At 41.4% G+C, this 19983-nt stretch overlaps 1 protein-coding gene across 1 annotated transcript in view; it reads right to left on the bottom strand.

Annotated features, from left to right (window-relative positions):
* Positions 1–16197: 16197 nt before the first annotated feature.
* Positions 16198–19983, bottom strand: part of PRIMA1 (proline rich membrane anchor 1) — a gene marked incomplete at both ends in the record, with an annotated part of 49536 nt that continues 45750 nt past the window's right edge. Inside the window, one exon of the mRNA XM_080345964.1 lies at positions 16198–16297. Within this exon, the coding sequence (XP_080202090.1) occupies positions 16198–16297 (100 nt within the window). The remainder of the gene's footprint in view (positions 16298–19983) is intronic.

The raw sequence follows: 19983 nt of genomic DNA, 5'->3' as shown, positions 1-19983 counted from the left end.
GCTATTTGCACACATGGCTATGTTTATAGGGTTATGCTTCTGTAAGGCCCTCTTACAATTCATAAAATTATAGGAAGCCAGAACATAAGGAATATGTACAGATTTGTCTTTTTCTGATAGTTTTTTTTTTTTAATAATCTGGCATTTAAATAAATAAGTGATCCTAAAAAAACCCATATAAAATAAGTGTGTCACCTGTAAACCTCTGTATCACTTGCATGGTTTGCTACAGTATAGCTTCATATAGTTCCCATGATAAAATAAGTGTTACAGGTTTACTCTTTTCATGTAATTATATGGTATCATGCTTAGCCCTAGGACATCTTGACCCTGGTGAGATTTCATGGGAAGGACAGAGATAAAACGTGTCACAGCTTCAGGACACCTTGGCTACCCTTTGTCCCTGTCAAGCAGGGTAAATGCATTAAAGCTAAACTCCTTTGAATGTGTGACACGGGCTCCATTAAACAGATCATGAATGTTCTTCAAACTGGTTATTTAACAATAAACATTAAGAGGCATGTGGCCAAGTGACATCAGAAGAGCAAAATGAGAAGCAAAGTAGTGAAACACAATTGAGCAGGATCAAGCGAGGAGGGCAGTACATGCAGCATGGAGATCCCCCTATTTACAGAACATTAATCAGGCAGTGATTGATTTTTAAGGAGAGTCTAGATACTGTGTATAAAGGCTCATGATTATATTAATGCAGATAAACTGGCGCCCTGCAACCTGTCTGGAGAAGTGTTCTGCGTTTGTCTAAATGCTGGAGATAAGGTAATGAAAAGCTCTGGGAGGCTGGAAGCCTTGAGCTTCAGGTGGAAGGCACAGTCCTGGGCAGGGGCAACCACAGTCAACACAAATGGGGAGAGTAAATAAGGTAGATATTGTCTCACAATGGGACCACCTTTTTATTCTGGCACTTTGGTGAAGGGACAAAAGGGGATGAATCTTTGCTTTTGGTAAAACTGAAGTTCCTTGACTCCAGTGAGACTGCATGACTATTTACTGGATGAAGCTCTCAGCCCATTTCTATTAATACACAGGTTTATGGCAGCTGCTCTATTTTGCATGAAAAATTGTAATTCTATATGAGGGACAGACTTCAGCATGCAATCATTAGTGGGACAAGACTGTGTATTACATATGTTCTTGGGTGGCTCTTCTTTATCAGAAATTGATAAGTTACCCATAAAACAATGATTTCTTTTAGTATCTTGTTTCTTGTGATGAAAAACAAATGCTATAAATCATGGTAGTAATCAGGAGATTAGCAAAAATAATGTAATGGGGAGAAAACACCCACTCATGAAAACAGAATTAATGAGTAAATAGTTAAAATATTGAACAAAAGAGAGAAAAGAGAAAACAAAAGAGAAAAAAAAAATTGAAGAGTGGTGTCAATTCTGTTACCTCCATCATTTGAACTTAGTGACTGGGAAATGGGATCAGACAAATAACCTTTTTGCCTAGTTTATCTTTTTCTACAGCACCCATTGCTGGTAAACATAGAGTATATGTCCCCTTTGGGGAGTTGAAGGGGCTCTATCTGAGAAATTAAATTTGCTTTCAGGGAGGTGATGGGTGCATATGGAAATAATTATCTCCCCAGGGCACTGGAAAGATACTCTCCTGATTCTGGCATATGCTTCTGCAGGCCCTGCTTTGATGTTTCCAAATTATTTCCCTCTGTTTACCTCAAATTTGAGACTATGTTCCCTGATGCTGGCTAAGGGAGAGACCAGTCATGCTCTGTGAGCCTTGAAGGCTGATGGAAACTCAGTGTGGGGTCGTCTGCCTGTTGACTCTTTCACCCACATGGTACACGGAGAAACCAAGGCTTTCCTCCTTCTTTTTTTTATAAAGGTTTAAAGTACAAGCTAAATCAAGAAAGCATTCAAAGCATTTATCCTTTTTTTTTTTTTTTTTTTTTAAACAAAAAGGCTGTCTATGAGATGAGATCTAGGTAGGCAACCAGTGAGGAACCAGCAAATGCTCCTAGCAGAGCAGCACTTGGACATGAGTGTCTGGGTAGCTGCATCCCATCAGAGCCTGACATTGTCCACAGCCTGTTGTGCCACCAGGCAGGTACAGGAGGGTGCATCTCTGCAGCCTCAGACAGGCCCCCCAGCGTGCCAGGGTTATGGGGAAAAGCTCTTGCCACAGTCCCTAGTTTTGCAAATTCACTTTCCATACAGCTGGTGATGGTCTTGGACCTACTGGGCGATCTCCACAGCTGGTTTGTGGATGCAGGTGGGATCCATTGATGTACATTTACATTTGTAAAAGCAGGCAGTGAGTTTTAAATTTGGCTTGAAAACATGACTTTTAGCTAAAAATCTGTCTTTTTGTTGAATTATTTTGAATCAAGAGGATGAAGAATGAGAAAAAAACCCCATCTTTTTCTAGAATAGTTTCAGATCATGTTTTCAAGGACCCCAAACTTGTTTAATTTATCATGCCAATAAGATTTATTCTCTAGAAGTTATACCAAAAATGCACAGTCTGGCCTTGTGATTATCATTTGACATCAATCCAGAGAGGAGGACATGATCTGCACCATGGGCCTGACTGAAATGTGACAGCTTTTCCCTTCAGTGCATTTCCAGAGCTGTGACATCCTCCGAGGAAGGCTGCATGTGATGCATGGCGCTGCGAGGCAGAGCTGGAATGCTAACACAGCGAGCAGGATGGGATGCCCATTGCTCAGCTCTGCTGAGTCAAATATTGGAATAAAAAAATAATGGCATCTGCTGAGAAAATCACATTTAATTAGAAGGGAATAAAATTAACCTGCTGAATAAAAGGAGAGTGGAGCTGTTGCAGAAAGGAAGTTGAATTAACCCATCTGGGAATTCTCTGAATAATGATTATTATTAATAACATTGAGCACTTATGTAGCATTTTTTGGGGTCAAGTTCATTGCTATGAATCATTGCAACAAATATGGAATGTAGGTTATTCTTTAGCATCTAAATGTCATGTCTAATTTATATTAGTTTGGTTATCGCAATCATATGATACATGGATGAATTCTGTCTTCATTACTGAAGGGTTTTTTTTTCTGCTCCTGCAAATAAGAATCTCGTCACTTGTGCATGTCCTTAGTCTGTGTGTCTCCTGTCACATTAACCACGGGATAAAATGTGCAGAACATAATATGGAATAGCTGTTTTTATCTCCAGTGTAATTTTAAAATATGTTCCTTTCTGGAAAACATAATTTCAGACTAATCTTTTATACTTTGGTTTCAACAAACATTCTCTTACCTGTTTCAAGCCCCAGAACCATGCATGAAATATAACAGCACTCGCTTGGGTCTTGAAAGCCTGAACATGAACCCACCAGCAGCCAGACCCTACACCAGCCAGGCCCACTGAAATCAGTGCATGTCGTGCACCACCCTATGAAAGGCATTAACCACACAGCTCTGCTTCCTCTCAGTTCTTCAGATCTGACAACATCAGCAGATCTTTAGTCATTAGCATCCAGGTTCATCTGCTGGGCACCATGCTCTCTTCAATGCCTTCGGTAGCTGTGATCCCCTTCTCCAATCTACCATTAAGGTTCTGCAGCCTCAGCTGATGATCTGGCTCATTCATACACATTATTTAGAGGTCATTGTCTTAATTCAGCTATGGTTGAAAATTAATACAGAGCAATGCAAGGTTTTGAATTATGATGATAGTTTTCTCAACAAACTCTAGAGGTACTGATGCGTGATCTGACTGAGACAAATTGTTCTGAAGCAGATCTCACCCTGTATAGACAAGTTGTTTGTGTAAACAGGAGAGAGGTTACCAGGTTTGAGAAACAATTGTGAAACAGCTATTTTTAAAAATTCTGTTCATGCTACAAATAAAATCACCAGCAACATTCCTGGAATAATGCCATGTTTTCCTGCAGTAAACATGGCTTGAGAACTTGAAATGTTTGGGAAAGGTGGGTTGGTGGTTGGTATATTTTAGATTATCTTTTTTTCAGCCTTTTTTTTTTTTTTTTCTTATTGCTGCTGATTAAATGTAAGTCAAAGCAGAAAATCCCTGAAAACCCATAAACAAACTCAGTGCTGATTGTTTTTAAACTTTCCTAAGCTGATGGAGCGTCATGTTGCTTTCAGCTGCTCGGTTCCCTTGGAGAAAGGGCATGTCTGTGCAGCGCGTGCTGAACGCAGGCGATGGTGACAGACTGCAGCCATCGGAAGGGATGACGTGGCTTTTCAGGCACCCCTGGTCATTCTTGTTGACGGCGTGTGACCAGCCAGCTTGGACAGCCGATGCAGCCCCTTGCCCTAGGGGCAAGCCGGATCAAAGGGCATTAGCTTCCTCACTCGTGCGTCTCAGTAGTTTTCCCTAATATGAAAAACTGCTCAAAAACAGGAGGAAAAGCAGATTTGAAGGAGGTGCCCTATGGCTGCGGCAGTTTTTGTTAATCTAAAGAAGAAAATTACTTGTAGGGTAGGGGGCTTCACATTTTAATATGTTCGTAACCTGCACTTTAATTTTCACTTCCACACTGGAGAGGTGGCCTTGCCAGAAAGCACCCTGGGCTGCTCTGCTCTGTGTTCTCCAGACCCCACAAGGTCTCAGTTTGGGTTTCTATCACCAGAGAGGGAAGCCGAGCCCCTGAGCTGCCAGGACCCCACAGTTACTGTGGAAGCTGCGTGTTCTGCTGCTAACCAGGTGCCAGGAGGATGCACCGCAGGCTTTTCAGGTGTGCCCGGTCTGTGGATGCCTGAGCAGGTTGCACAAGTGACCTCAAAGGTATTGTCTGCCCAAGAATTCTCATTTTCAGAATAACATTTCTGTTGTCAGGCTGAATTAATTTGCATACATATGTGCACATACCTGCCCGTGCACACATGTACACAATGTTTTTCTTCAAATTTTCTGAATTATTGTTTAGTATTAATTAATCTACTCTGTTTTCCAGAATGAGGTTGAATTTTCTGTATATGCTTATATGAATATGTTCAACTTTGGATGGACTGTTCCTACTCTGATTATTTATTATTATTATTATTATTATTATTATTATTATTATTATTATTATCATTACTTAATTTTGCATAATTTCCCACTAGGATGGGCATCTGACATAATTGGATTGCATGATAACCCCCAGCTGAAATGCCGTCATGCAGCAGCATCTGCTCTACCTGCATCAGTAAATTCAGACTCTGTGAGCCACTTCCTGGGTTACAGCAGCTGTCCCTGTGCAACCAAAAGAGGAATCCTGCTTCAGGTATTCAGTGGCTTTCTGAAGTCAGGCTTCATAAATCATAGGTGTTGAGAATAAACCTCTTCTCCTATATGACAAAGGAAACTGCAGTATTATTGATATCCCTTAAGGTCCTGACAGCAAAAGGTGAGCCTGTTCAGTTTACATGGTGCTGGGCAGAGAAGGTCTGCTACCACATTTAGGCAAGAGCCAGAAGAGAAGAAATATCAAATGGGATTTCATTGTAAGACTCATCTTGGGAAGTTAAAACTCATATGAAGGGAACGTTGCATTTAGAGTAGCCTCAGACTTCTGGTGGATGAGTTTCCTGTTTGTTCAGTAAAAATCATTTCAGAGAAGACTATTTTTTTTTCTTTTTGCTCAGAAATGGTAAATTTTAATTCTAAGAGTGCTTGGCTCCCTCCACAGTGGTATCTTAACAACACAATTTCTACATGAAATCACAATTATGAAGATAAACTTCCGATGCTTTTTCCCATGCCTCTTGATATGGAATAGTTTTACTGCTTTTAGTGGGGCCAGTGAAGCTGGCCAGTGACCGTGGGGGTACCATACAGTCTGATGACTCAGTGAGGAAACTGCTTGCTAAATTTGCCTTTTTTTTCCTTTTTTTTTTTCTTTGTCTTCTTCCTGGATGACCTCCTTCAATACAGCTGTGGGTCAGAAAGTTCATAACCTGAAAATGGTGAGTCACTCAAATGCAGCCAAAACCTCAATTTGGAGACATGAATTCATATTAAAGGTGATGAGGCATAGGAAAAACCCCACAAAACCAAACCCCCCACCCCCCGCCTCAACCCCAAACCAACACAACTTCTGCATCTGTGATTTCTTCATCCAGGTACATTCATCCATCTCTGTAACGCCTCAGTAACTTCAGATGTGCACCATCAGTACTTTAAAAAGTTAAGAAAACGGATAAACTCAGAGACATCTCACACTCCATTTCCTCCCTGTCATTTTCAAAGGAGAATCCAATTTTACCTCAGTGACTGAGGCAGGGAGAAAAGTTTGCTGCAAAAGATGTCCAGAAACAGTTTACACCTCATTGTCACAGAAAATTACAAATACTTCCTGCTCAGTGCTAGACAGGCACTGTGTGCACACGCGTACCTGTGTATGTGTGTGTCGGTGTGCCTGCACGCAGGACGCATGTTTGAATGGCTCTTGAATTGTAGCTTTGTACCTGGAAAGAGGAGGGGGGAGCAGATCCTTGTGGTCATTCTTCTGAGAGATTTCTCATGCTGAGGGTCTCTACCCGTGTGTATGATCAGTATCACCTGTTTCAAGGCAACGTCAAAAATATCCTTCATTGCCAGTAACACAGGCCATAGGAAGATGCTTTGTTGAGACTGTTTATTCCTGCTGAGTGGGTTTTCTATTCTACTAAGGTCTGTTTCTACGAAGATATCCAAAGATGAGAGCATCTAACTTTCTAACAATTGCAACTATTTTAAGTAAAACTCACTGCCAGTTTTGAACTGATTTTGCTAATAGTTTTGATCCTCACAAACTACAGTTTTAAAAATAAATTAATTCAAATGCTTTTATTCAGCTCTACCCTTGACTTCATTCACAGATATTGAACTGATTAAATCTTGGACAAGAACAGACTAAAATCCAGTGTCTTAATATTAGTAGAAATGTCAGAGATGGAGCAACCTCACTGCAGACAGACTTTTCAGAAGATTTACCTGTCCCATTCATGTGGTCTGTAAAGAAGGGAAACCATGAGTTTCCAGAGGCTTGTAACTGGCGATAAAAACATTGATCTGATTGTCAAATTTAATATCTTCTCCAAAGATTCGAAGCATTAGAGATTTTCAATAAAACAGACTGAATTTACTGTTGAGTTTTGGTTTACTATCTTTTCCTCAAATATAATTCTTGGAAGCAATGGAATTGTTCTTCCGCAACTTCTAGACAAATACAAACATCAGCTTGCAGCAGATGGCACAGAAAATTTCAGCATAAACTATACACACTTGAATAGGTTGTAAGCACACTGGACGCTGGGGCTTCAAATAGAAAGGTTCAAGGAGAATTACCACTGTATCTGGCATTCACATGCTCTGTATGCAGTTTTTGGATTTTTTACTGTCCAAACCTGGTCCTGCACAATTCTTAAAATGAAGAGGAGATAAATGTGATACATCCCTGAAAACTTTTGCAAGTGAGTTTTCTGCTCCAGAGATTCTCTGAGAAGCCATTGACAGGGCGCCAAAGGCATGTAGCCTGACAGAAAAGTTTTCTTGATAATTCATGATGCTTTCATCACCTGCCTCCAAAAGTTGTTACCAAAAGAATGACTTTGAGCAGCCCAAATGTGTGTCCATCAAAGCAGTCTTGCCAGCCAGCTGGCTGATAGGTTAACATGACCTTCTGCTTCAAGGGCAGCCTGCTGGGGAGAAGACAAATAGCTTTTCTTCCCCTGGATTCAGAGGTCACAAGGGACAAAGCATTTAAAACAGATGAAGCTCTGGAACATCTTTGTTTCAAACTCCCCCTGAAGTTCTTGCATATAGTGTTTTAACATCACTAAGCCATCACCCAAGCAGCCAATACCTCTGCTTTGTGGGCATGGAGACATGTACCCTTGTGGTTACCCTCTGCAGGGATTTGGCTGCTGGTGGCCAGCTGGGGACAGCAGTGCAGTGGGAGGTGGGTATGGTGGGTATGGTAAGTAGCGGGTATGGTGAGTACATATAGTGGGGATGGTGGGTGTGTACAGTGGGGATGGTGGGTACATACAGTGGGGATGGTGAGGATGGTGCCAGGACATGGCATCAGGTGATGCCTTCTGATGCCTCAGTGCTGTTAAGTGCAGGCAGGAGGGATCTGGCTTTCACAAGCAGCTGTGGGTCCCATCCATTTTGCTCCTAAATCCCTGCTTTTCAGCTACTGCCAGAAAGGTGGAGCACATGGGTGATCAGGTGCATTTGTATTTTAATCGTTCTCTAAAAGGAACACACAGGACTTGAAATAATCTGTTAAGCAAATGGCTGCAAATGCAGTGTGAAGCCCCCAGCCAGGATACACGCCTCATTCTACCATTTGTAGTTCTCTCAGCCCCCTAGTCCCCACTTCCACATTCCGCGCCCCCCCCGCCCCGCCTTTTTTAATTTTAATTTTCCAGTAGGCATCAATTAGGTGAGGGCTTTTCATTTTAAACATTGGGATTTTTACTTGGCTTGCTAAGGCTGTCAGGTCTGGTTTGCTGCTGAACAGTTCATGCTTTGGTGCTGGACAATGCATGAATGTTTAAATTGCTTGAAATGTCTAATTGAATTATCCTCAAATTACAAATCAAAATAAGAAAGACTGTCTCTGGCTCTCAGTCTCCTTCGCTGGGATGTGTCTACCGTACCTCTGCTTTTCTTTATATTTTCTTTTTTGCTTCCGACTATGATTGTGTTAAATGAAACCTTAAATACTGAAAGCATTTCTGTTTGTGTGTGCAGGGGAAGCGATGCTGAACGTAAAGGGAAATTTATTCACATTCTGGCTCTGAGTTCTTTTTGTGCTGCACAAAAACGAGTTCATGAAATTTGTATCAATGCATAGGAAAGCAAACCAGCCAGCTGCTATTTACAAAGAAACTTCCTTTCTCTTTCAGCCACAGTGATATATAATATAAAATACTTTCAGGCAGATACATATAACTACCATTTAACTGCTTTTTTGATGAGAGCTCACAGATTGAGTAAACTAAGAAGCCAGAAAGAAGATTTGATGTATCTAGCCAGCACTCAAGATAAAATCAGCTTGTTAAAGCCTTGCTATTTATACAGTGAGGCAGAAATTAAAGCCTGTAGGATTTTCTTTTGTAAGCTGTTAAGGGAAGCAGAGCTGGGTCTCCATGTATCACATCCACTCTGTCCAGCCCCCTCCCCAGCAGCACTGGAGGCTGATTAGGAACTCTGATCAGTGCAATGATGCTTCTTCCATGGGTCTTATATTTTTATGTCGTTATATAACATACAATAAAGGGAGTTTGACCACGCACCCTCATCTTCAGTGGGTTTGTTGCTATACATTAAATTGTTCTGTGACTGGCTGCACCGGGGGCACAAAAGGGGTGTTCGGGCTGCGTCCCACACCCAGCAGCTGCCCCATCCCTCTCTGTCCCCAGAAAATCATCCTTTGGGGGTCATGCAATTCACCCAGGTTCTGCTGCCTCTCACTGTGGCTGCCAGGACCCCCCCGTGCTATATGTTAGCTGCTCAGGTAAGGAGCCCTGGCCAGGACTTGTGGCACAGTATGGATGCTGGCTCAGCAGGGAGGACATGGGTATGGCACAGGCACTGCTCCGATGCTCAGGCTAGTTGCTAATCCCCATGGATATACCAAACCATGCCACGGTGCAAGACAGGAACAGCAGGACAAGCGTTTGAATGTGGCAGTGAATGCTTTTGTTTTAACTAGAACCAAAAATAACACAATTTCAGACATGCCAGGAATCTTGGTATTAATATTCCCAGTATTTTTTCCTGAGTACTAGAAAAAAAAAAAAATAGATTCAGGCCACTTCCAAGGGCAGCTTCTCTATTAGCTTGCAATTAGACAATTGTTTCTGTGCTATTAAAATGGTTGAAGACATAATAACTACAAAAGAACCTTAAGGAAATGACTTAGATAAATTCTTTATTAAATGGAGGATTGGCTCTGAATGGATATTTTTGACAGGAAGAAATATCTTTGAATATTAAGAAAGTTAACACTTTAATCACTGAAGACTAGTACAGACTAAAACATCAGTTGTGAGGTTTTTTAAACATCTGATTGTTTTGGAGGCAAAGATTACACTTGCATGAATCAAGCATGCCTGAATGTGAGCATCTTTCAGAAATGTAGAAGGCTGTAATTTGAAACTAATTGTACTGGACATCTATTAAAATTATGTAGACCTTGGAAATGCATGTGTCCAGATGAAACCAGTGAAATGCACTTGATAATGATTGTATATTACCAAAATCACATCATACACTGCATCTCTCGCATTACAAATCTCTTGCTCCTTCTTCAAATAATATTAAAACCTGGTAATCTAATTTCTCTCTTGGTATCATAATGCTGATTCCCAGTGATGGAGCAGTGAAGGAAGAGCACATCAAGCAATGCCAAGCTCTTCAGCATGGCAAGTTGCTGTGCATTGTATTATTTAGCAATGTTTCAGCTATGCTATAAATAAAACCCTAGGTTGTAGGACTAGGAGCTCTTCTGTGCTCTAGTCTAATCAGATTTGCAACAAATACTCCTGTTGCTCGCTGAAGAGCACGGGTAGTTGAGTCACTTTTTAACATGCGTATGCACTGATTCCTGTGGCCATCTCATCATGTCTAAAGCACGACTAAAGCTCAGCCAAATGGCAGTGAATTCTGGACTGATATTTTTACTGTTACTAGAATTTAAGGGACCTCACCTGAATTTCACCAGACCTCATTCTGCTGACTGGTTTCCCAGTGGTCTCCTCCCAGTCATGGCAGTCTTCTCTTCAAAGTGACATCCTTCTTCCTCTGCTGCAGACTGGCAGTATGAATGTTGACCCGTCAGCTTTGATGCCTGAAGCCAGGGTCAATGCCTTCCAGAGGCATCTTCTTTCTCAGTGGTCACACGGAGATTTTTATGTAGAAATTTATATTGCAAAATATAGCTGATATTTAAGCCTGATTGATATAATGTATATGCTGTAATGATTATTGCTGTGTTCCATTAAACTGCCATCTGATCATTTTACATTAGTGTTGGTCTGTTCCTTTCAATGGTTTCTTTAAACTAGGATATGAAATTGTTCCCAAGGGACCAAGAAAAACTATTGAGAACTAGGAATCAGGCAGACAAATCTTTGTACTGCAAGGGAATCCTCTCCTGGAAATTAAAGGAGCTAAGGTACCCCCACATTTGAAATAAAATCCCTTCCTCCCTGGCTCAAATTCAGGCGACCTCACTTGAAGGTACCCAGGGAGTTACTTCAGACTGGGGAAGGAAGAGCCCCATTTGTAGGAGGGTCCAGGCTGTGATAGCCCCTTGGGCCCAGAGGACCTCACATGGACTGTGCTCTGTGCCTGGTAAAGGCATAAAACTGTCCGGGGTGAATCCTGGCCGAAGCTGTTATAAATCAGTGTTGATATGCCAAAGGACTGCACCACAATTTGCTTTTATTCTTGCATGAGAAAGGGAGGGTAAAGTCCACATGGGAAGTTAGAATATAAAATCGTGCAATTATCTCTTGCATCAAAATAAACAAAGGTATGTAGTATTATGCAAAACACCCCCCCCCCGCCCCGCCCCGCCCCTAAAGCTAGACTACATTGTTAGGGCTAACTTGCAGCATCTCTGGCATAAAGAGGTTTTTTGAGCTTTGTAGAACTGCAGGAATGTGCGATTGTAATTCCTTCCTATATGAAGCACCAGCAGTGCACATATCTGGGACTGTAACTGCAGAGTTAGGTGAGACAGAACCAGAACTCAGCTGGACACAGGCATGAGCAGCAGCCATGAGCTTCTCCAAAACCAGAACAGAAAGTGTTCAAGCAAGCATGGTTAATTTGGGTAGTCAGAGAAGTGCCTGAGGAGGCACTGCAGCCATTAGTCCCTTCAGCGTTTCTCTTCGATGTTTAGACTCTGTTCTCAGCTACACAACCAACAGGACACAGGAAACTTTTTACAAGTACATTTTTATTTAAAATAAAAATTAATTATGGTGTCTTTTTAAAATAGGGTACTGCACAATCTGTATATGCAACACAGTTTTTGGTACAGAACATACTTATTGAGCAATATCCTTAAATACTAAATATACATTAATGGCTTGTTTGAGAAACATGACAACATTAATTCTGATATTTTTTTTTCTCTTTAGTCATTTAACCACTGATACAGATTTCCTATAAACAATATTTGTTTTCATCTGTACATGTGGTACACAGTCAAGAAGGCAGATCTTAGAATATTTACATTCATGCATTGATTTAAACACACTATTTTGCAATTTAAAATAATATATTTTTGTTTGTACAGGTACAGGGAGTATTGTAAATACATATCTACCATAGGCCTGATTCTCCATTGCTTGGCAGCATCTATGGTCATGACCTGGTTGGAGCAGGAGGCCCACACTCGCTTCACATGCTGTGACCATATGGCATGCAAGACTGGACAATTAGGTCTCTGTATAGATATATATCAATATATTTATATCTTATATTTAGTAGAACTCTCCTCTTTCCTTCCATGTCTGTTTTTGCAGCATCTATCCAAGGCTGAGATGCTTTCCCGGTCACACGGCTGTGTCAGGTCTGAGCTAGGAAGGGCGGCAGGGTTGGGGCTTCAGTTCCACCCTCCCGGTGCTTCTGAGGACCAAGGAAACTCCACACTTTGCAGCTCAGGCCCCTAAAGTGCATTCCCTGCTTGTTTCTGCTATTTGTGATTCGTAAGAAGAAATCTGAAGTTGATGCTCTCCCTCAGGCTGAACATGGCAGTTTTCTGAGTCTGCCTCATGGTGGTCACAGCAGAGGGGTTAACTTTGCAGAAATTGGCCACCTTTGCATCTGCTGCGGATCTGGCTATTTTGAGAACCGAGATATGCAGGACCTTTCTATGCCTGATATTTTGGTGGCTAAAAATAATCTCAAAATGCTTGTAAAGCTGTATTTTGGATTGCCAGTTCCCCAGATCCAGGGTCACTGCTTAGTGAAGCCCTTATCCAACAAGCCTATTACTTTCCCTTTGTATTTAATTATAGTACCATAAGGAAGCACAGAAGCCTCTTCTATAAAAGCCTTGCAAGTATTCCGTGGAGCATTAGATGAAACCTAAACCATATCAGCAAACTTCAGAAACCATTCCCCAAAGATGCTGCTTTTCTGCCCTCCCCTTTCTGAAGATTTACATCTGCTTCCAGTGTACTTTTCAAGTACCTTTCTGAAGACCACTTTAAATTTTGGTGCAATGTGGTCAACTGTACTTAGGCAGGAATCTAATGGCAAAACTACCCGGTGCAGGTTTTCTCGCTGCGCAGCCATGTGGTGCTGAGCACAGAGGCTGTGGACAAGCGGAGGAGCAGCTCTCAGCCTGGCTGCTGCCGCTCTGCTGTGGCCAATGGCTCATAAAAGTACACTGGGGAATGTTTGTTTATGAAATATTATGGTGATAATCCACCCAAATATGTTTATTTAATATCAGCATGTTGAATATAATGATAGTGTAAATCTGCCTATGCAAATGAGATACATCTATATGTCTCAAAACACTGCCACAGAGCTGGTATTTTAATCTTGATTATACAGATGGGTAAATTGAGGCACAAAGAGGCAACATTACTTGCTAGTAAACAGCAGAACAGTGGCAGAGTTGAAAATAGATCCTAGTGCCTCCTTGAAATGCCCTGCCTCCTTCCTCACTGGGAGGTTTTTAATGTTTATGTTCTCCTGGGTGGGTTTTTTTGTGGGTTGTGTCATGTCATGCACCTGGGCTTTCTCTAGTGAGGACATTTTACTATTGACATCACTGAAAATCAGAAAGTGTCCTGTGACCAGCTCTTTAGACTTTTTCTTGCAAAAACAGACAGATTTTGATGCACATAGTGGGCTATAGATCCCTTTTGTGATTTTGGCCTTACAGAACATATCTTTAAAGCTGTATTAGGGAATTAATAAAATCAACAACCTTTAGGAGAAAGTGCTAATCCTGAGCCTGTATCATGCTAAACTCATCTGCATTCATACCTTCTACTCTCAGCTAAACATGCAACCAGTCTCAAACTATGCCACATTTAGGCAGAAACAACTGGAGTAAAAAAAGAAAGGCAAACATAGGTAACTACACCAAAATAAATGTTATACCTTAAAAAATACTCTAGAAATATACTTGCAATATTTTTATTATAGTATTTAGGGGCTAAGTGCTTTAGGCAATCAACATTTGGGATACTAGACTCAAAGTGTAAATTCTGTCATTTTAATCCCACTTTGGATCTAAGAACACACCACTGTGTCTTGTGCAAGCACACAACATGAATATGGCAGGGAATGACCATACTCTGGGGCAAAGGGTTGCTTATTCCCTTTCACTTTTGTAGTTGCATTCACTTCCCAAGAAAGTCTAGCATTTAAAAAATAACTTTGTGTAGCTAAACTTTTACATAGTGATGACAGGCTAAAAAGCTAAACTAATAACTCCATAAAATCCTCAAAAGCAGTATATAGCAGCATTTCATTTTGTCATTGAAAAGATACTTACATTTACATACACCCTATTGTTCAATAGGTAATAGAAAACTAGAGATGGGCCTGAGCTGAAACTGCTGATTTGAATATCCTGGAGCTTTTTTGGGGAAGGTCTGCAAAACATCGTCTTCCTCTACCATCAGCCCAAAGTCTACATCCCAGTGATAGATCAACCGCAGACAGGAATGCATTCAAAATCCAGGTCTGATTTCTGCAGTTCAGGCACACCCTTACATAAAACTGAAAGCATCGGTGTGTTGCAGTACTGAGGGACATGATGGCCGGGGTGTAGCCACGTCCTGGAGGGAGGCTGGGTCGTTACTCACAGATATGGAGACTGAGTGGTATTGAAGCTTGATGTCCAGACAAGAAGCCGGGGTGGAAATTTGTCTTTCACTGCATCACTACTTTCAGCACAGAGGTAAATGGAGACATACACGTGGAGGTGCGACACGAAGGAAAGACCAGCGCCTCGGCTAGTCTCATCACCTTTATCCCAAGGGTTACTTACTGAGTCTAACCTGAGATCCTGCGTGAAAGGAATTTGAGTGGATTCAGCTTTGCTTTGAAGTAGTCTGCAATCCACATAATGGAAAGTACAACACTAAGCTATTACACTGAATTTGGCACAATTGGCAGTCTCTGCCCAGGAGAGTCAGAGACTGAGTTAACGTGGGCACAACCAGCTTACCAGACCCTCACAAGTGGTCCTCCAAGACAGACCTACAATGTCCTTGGTGGGTCAGTTCAGGAGACCTGACACTCTCAGGAAACAACACTAACCAGTGAATGAAGAGGACTTCAAAGGGCTGCTAGTCCTTTCAACACAATCCTGCCCCAACACTCACACAAGATGTAAAGAACATCTTTCCTGTAGGGGCATCCCTGGGGAATCAGCGTGATGCAAACACAGAGAAAAATGAAGAATTTCACAAAGAAAGAACTTTCTAAAGACAATAAATGAAGCGCAATGCAAAAAAGGATGCTGATTATAAAGTAATAATGTTCAAAGCACCTCTTAATTATATCTCTCTTTCAATAGCAATGCTAAATGTTAAAATCTTACATTTTGATTTCTTTTCCTGAAAAGTCTTTAGCCATGGAAATTGCATAGTCATCAGACCACAGATAAATTTCCTGGGATAAGTCACAAGTTCATGCAATTTTTGGTTGCTTGATGGCTTAACAGAAATATTTTTTCCCTTTTTAATAATGCAATAATAAGAATGATAAGAAAGAAGTATAAGCATAGAAAATTGTAGAGGCTGGAGAAGCACGTAAGTGACACCTCCCACCAATGACCCTCAGACCCACTTTGTAATAAACTGCTGCCACTCTGGCAGATCACCTTCTCCTCGAAAGATCCTATTTAAGCTGCTTTTTTCGGACACTCATTTCAAACTGAAAAGTTGGGGGAAGCGAGGAAGAAGAAGGAGAAGCGGGAGGCATCATGACATCGATTTCATGAGATGCAGCATGCAACGCTTATGCCTTTGTGAGGCCTTTTCCCCCGGCAGCCCGGGTGGGTGAATTTATCCTCCCCTGGAGAAGCAGAAAGCCTGAAGAGCAACCTGCTTTTCTCTTCTGAATCACTGATGCGTGTGCTGTTTCTGAAATGAAGTTCTTGGCCACAGAGCTCCTTTCATTGCCTTACTTCACCCACCTTGCATACTCCACGTGTGTGCTTTGAAAGTTTACCACCTCCTGTGCCTTGGTGGGGTTTTGGGGATTATACGACCGCATTGTTATCAACTGTTTTGTTGTTTTGGGAGGAGGTCATTGCATATTCAGCCCGACTGGTTCCATTCTCTTCTTTTCTCATTGGTTTCCTTGGGTGATCCCAGGTTCGGTGATGTATAGGCAGGGTGGGGGGGAAAAGAAAGGACAGAGATAAACATCTTCTTTGTCAGTACAGATTGAAAGCAAGGACATGTAAGGCACATCATAACACTGAACATTTCCTCTCTATTTTCCCTTTCTGAACAGAGATCAAAGCAGCAGTAAAGTTTTATCAAGCCTCATGATCCACCTGGAAGATGAGGAGTCTGCTCATAAGCCCAGATAATGGGTTGTCAGTCTCCCCATGCTAGTCTGTGTATAGTTACAGGCATGAATGTTGCATGAGATGACGGCTGATGGAAGGAGAGCCCTCCACCTTCACCTTCATCCCTGGAATGGGGCCTCAGGCACAGGGTCAGGCTCTGTCTTGGGCCAGTCTGGGGCCTTTCTCCTCAAAATGTAACATCATTCAAAATGTGATGATCACCAGTCATGTCCACTGAGGGCCCAACTCACCAGTTGTCATAAAACCACCATGTTTGGTCAAAGGTGAGGACTCATCTCACCAGTGTAGATATGCATCTCTGCGGTGACCATCCCAGACTACCTTCACGATCAATGGAGAGAAACAGGTACTTTTAAAGCACAGTTTGGAACAGCTTAAAGTGGACATCCAAAAGCAGTCAGAACTTTGTGCCCAAGGCATTCATGTTATTCTGCATTGTCTGTGAAGGAAGGCTAGTTTACTAGCCCAGACACGAATGTCCATGTTCTGTGTGTTTGAGTTAGTGGCTGAAACATGGTGCTTGCTGTGACGTACGAGACCCCCAGCACTAAACACCGAAGCATCGCCTTTTTATTTTATGGCCACAGGCACCACGTGGTAACACAGGCCAGGATCACCAATGATAATTGTGAGGCAATTCAGGAAATGCCCAGCAAGCGCAGAAATCTAACAAACATCTGCACATCATAGCATAGTTTTCCTATTTGGAATTTTAAAGTGACTCTGAAGAGAGATCTGCCCATAAGTCCCATAACAGACCATGTTATACCATATGTTTCCCCTACAACTTCTCTCCTCAGAAGTGGTGCAACCTTTATTTAAAGACAAAGCTGCACACATAGTAGGAGGAAACAGCTTTGTGCTTTCCACATGGGTATTTCAGACATTATGTCTTGAGTTGAAGTTGCTTCTATGGGCAAAAAGAGGACCAGACAAACAAATGTAATACAACAGTCAGCCTGTGCTATTGTTCTTGACACTGTTTAACAAAACAAACAACAACTAATAAAAAATAGTTAATGACATTGAATTTCAGGAAAGTATTAGTGAAATACTTATGGAGAAGGATTACAGGAAGATAAATTTGTTTTGCTTGAAATCTCAAAGAAAATACTTCTGATAGTGATACCTTATGCTGCTCCTTAGCTGGTAAGAGTTAAAGCTTGTTAATATATTAGCTGCGATTCCAGCTGTTGGAGAATGGAAATGGAAGAGCAGGCTAAGAGACTTGTTGAACCCTTTTACAGCCATTAACATACTGTGCTTGTCTGTATCTGACACAAGCTCCTGAGGCTCTGTCTTTCGTGCCATCGTAAAGCACCCATCCACCCCACCATGTCCCTGACAAGAGGAATGGGGAACACGATGGCAATACTTTTCTGGCTTTTCCTGGGCAGGGAAAACGATGTGACTGTCTGCAAACTTCTGTGCTCCTTTCAAAAATTCCTTCTATTTTCTGCCCCTCCACCTGCCTTGCCCCATTCCAACCCTGACTCTCAGCTCTATGAATAGTCAAAAAAATGAAGATATTTTGGCCACTTCTTTTTTGCTGCTTTGCCTCTGTTTAACCCTTCTTTCTTTCTTTTGGTCTCCTACGTGTTTCTGCACCTCTCCAGTTCCATTTTCTTTCCCTATCTACCTTTCCTCTACTTTCTTCAAGTTAAAAAGTCTTCCTTTCATTTTAATTTACATTTTTCTTTCTTTTTTTTTTTTTCTTTTTCCTAGAAGTGATTTCTGAAACTCTTTCTCTCTTCCTCCTTCTTTGCTTCAGTTTCTCTTCCCGAGAGCAGCTGTTTGCTCTTTCCCCTCCCCAGGCTGGTCTCCCAGCATAGACGTGGGAGGTCTGGAGACTCTCCCTTGATGGTGAGACCTCTCTGGAGACACTGTTGGAGAGGTTATTGTTGGTTTTACACCCCTGGCATCAGCATGAATTGAAAGTGTATTTTTTCAGAGCCTGCAAATAGTGGAATGGAGATTTAATCAGGATTCTGCTTCTGCCGTATCAACTGCTCAGTGTTAGCACTAGCAAAACAGAGCAACTGCTTCATTGGGTCTCAATGAAATGGCTATTTAAGGCTTTTATTTATTTATTTTTTTTGGCAGACATGAAAGTTCAGGTTTAGAGAATACTCTGTTTAACTCCTTCACTTAATTTGTCTCCATGTGCATGTCAGACATGTATTTGGTGTCAAACTTGCCTCAGTTCCAACATTTATAATAAATCACTGGCTTGGCAGACTTTTATGCACTTGTCACAGTGATGAAAATTGACCTACATATTTAGAGAGCAAAGTCATTTTGGCCTGTTGTGATTTTTAAACTGCAGTTTTGCATTAGGGCACTAGTTCTGTTTGTGTCAATAGTGTGTGTCACTAGTTTTTTTTTAACCTCGCATTTCATTGACTGTTGAGGTCCAAGCATGCAAGTTTTCCTCTTACACACAAAGGGAACCCTTTTATTCTATTTTCTGCCTGATAAGCTATATAATGCATGATCTTCCTACATGTAATACTCCAAACCCCCTTTCAGCTGAAGTGTTGTGGCCCTGTATTTATGCATTTCTATTCCAGGGAATGCTCTTCATTAGTAAAAGGGATGTTTTAAATTAGTAAGGGAATGAGTAGGGAACGTTTTGTATCTGGCATACTCACTTGGTGGCAGGCGAAACAGGCTGTTTGCTAACAAGTGGTTTGCACTGCTTTACAGTAGGATTTGCTACACATTGTGCTTTGATGTTTAGCAAACAAATTGGTGCACTCTTCATGCCAAACATCTGCGAATGAAAGGTACACGCAACTCTGTACAGCTTAGTACATGCCTGAAATGATGCATCAGAGTCCATAATGACCTCTCCACCATGCATGCATTAATTTGCATGAGTCCTAAAATCAAGAAAGCATCAAACAGCCATTTAACAGTGTATTTCACAGGTCAGCCTTCAATTTCAGATGAGGTTCTGATCACATTACAAATCTTATTTATCAAAGACATTCATATTGGCTTGTATCAGTTCTCTGCAGAGTCCTGCATAAAGGTCAATGTAATGATGCACATTCAAACATCATTTGTAAGTTGTCTTCACAACGTTTCTCAGACACAGTTTTTGGCCCTAGTCTTGTCACAGAACTCAGTACATTTGACAAAATCCTCCCTGTCAGCTCTGGCTACTGGTGTAAATATGGCATAAACCTACTGTCTGTAAGGCAGTTTGGTAGAGTGCTATGGGAGAGTTTCACCTTGTGTCTCGCTTGTACACACTGAAGAAAATATCAATATATGACTTTTCAGACAAAATCAAGCAAAAGATGTGCAGACTATTCATTTAATCAGGAATTTATTATGCCTTGTTAACTTATAGGCTTATTGAAGCTTTGAGGAGAATAAGATCACCTAGAAATGGGAATAGAAGTTCTGTCCAGAAGAGTAAACCACACAGAGGTTAAAAGATGC

This window comes from Nesoenas mayeri, assembly GCF_963082525.1.
Source record: "Nesoenas mayeri genome assembly, chromosome: 5".
NCBI classification, from domain to species: Eukaryota; Metazoa; Chordata; class Aves; order Columbiformes; family Columbidae; genus Nesoenas; species Nesoenas mayeri.
This window is presented reverse-complemented; position numbering and strand designations above follow the sequence as displayed.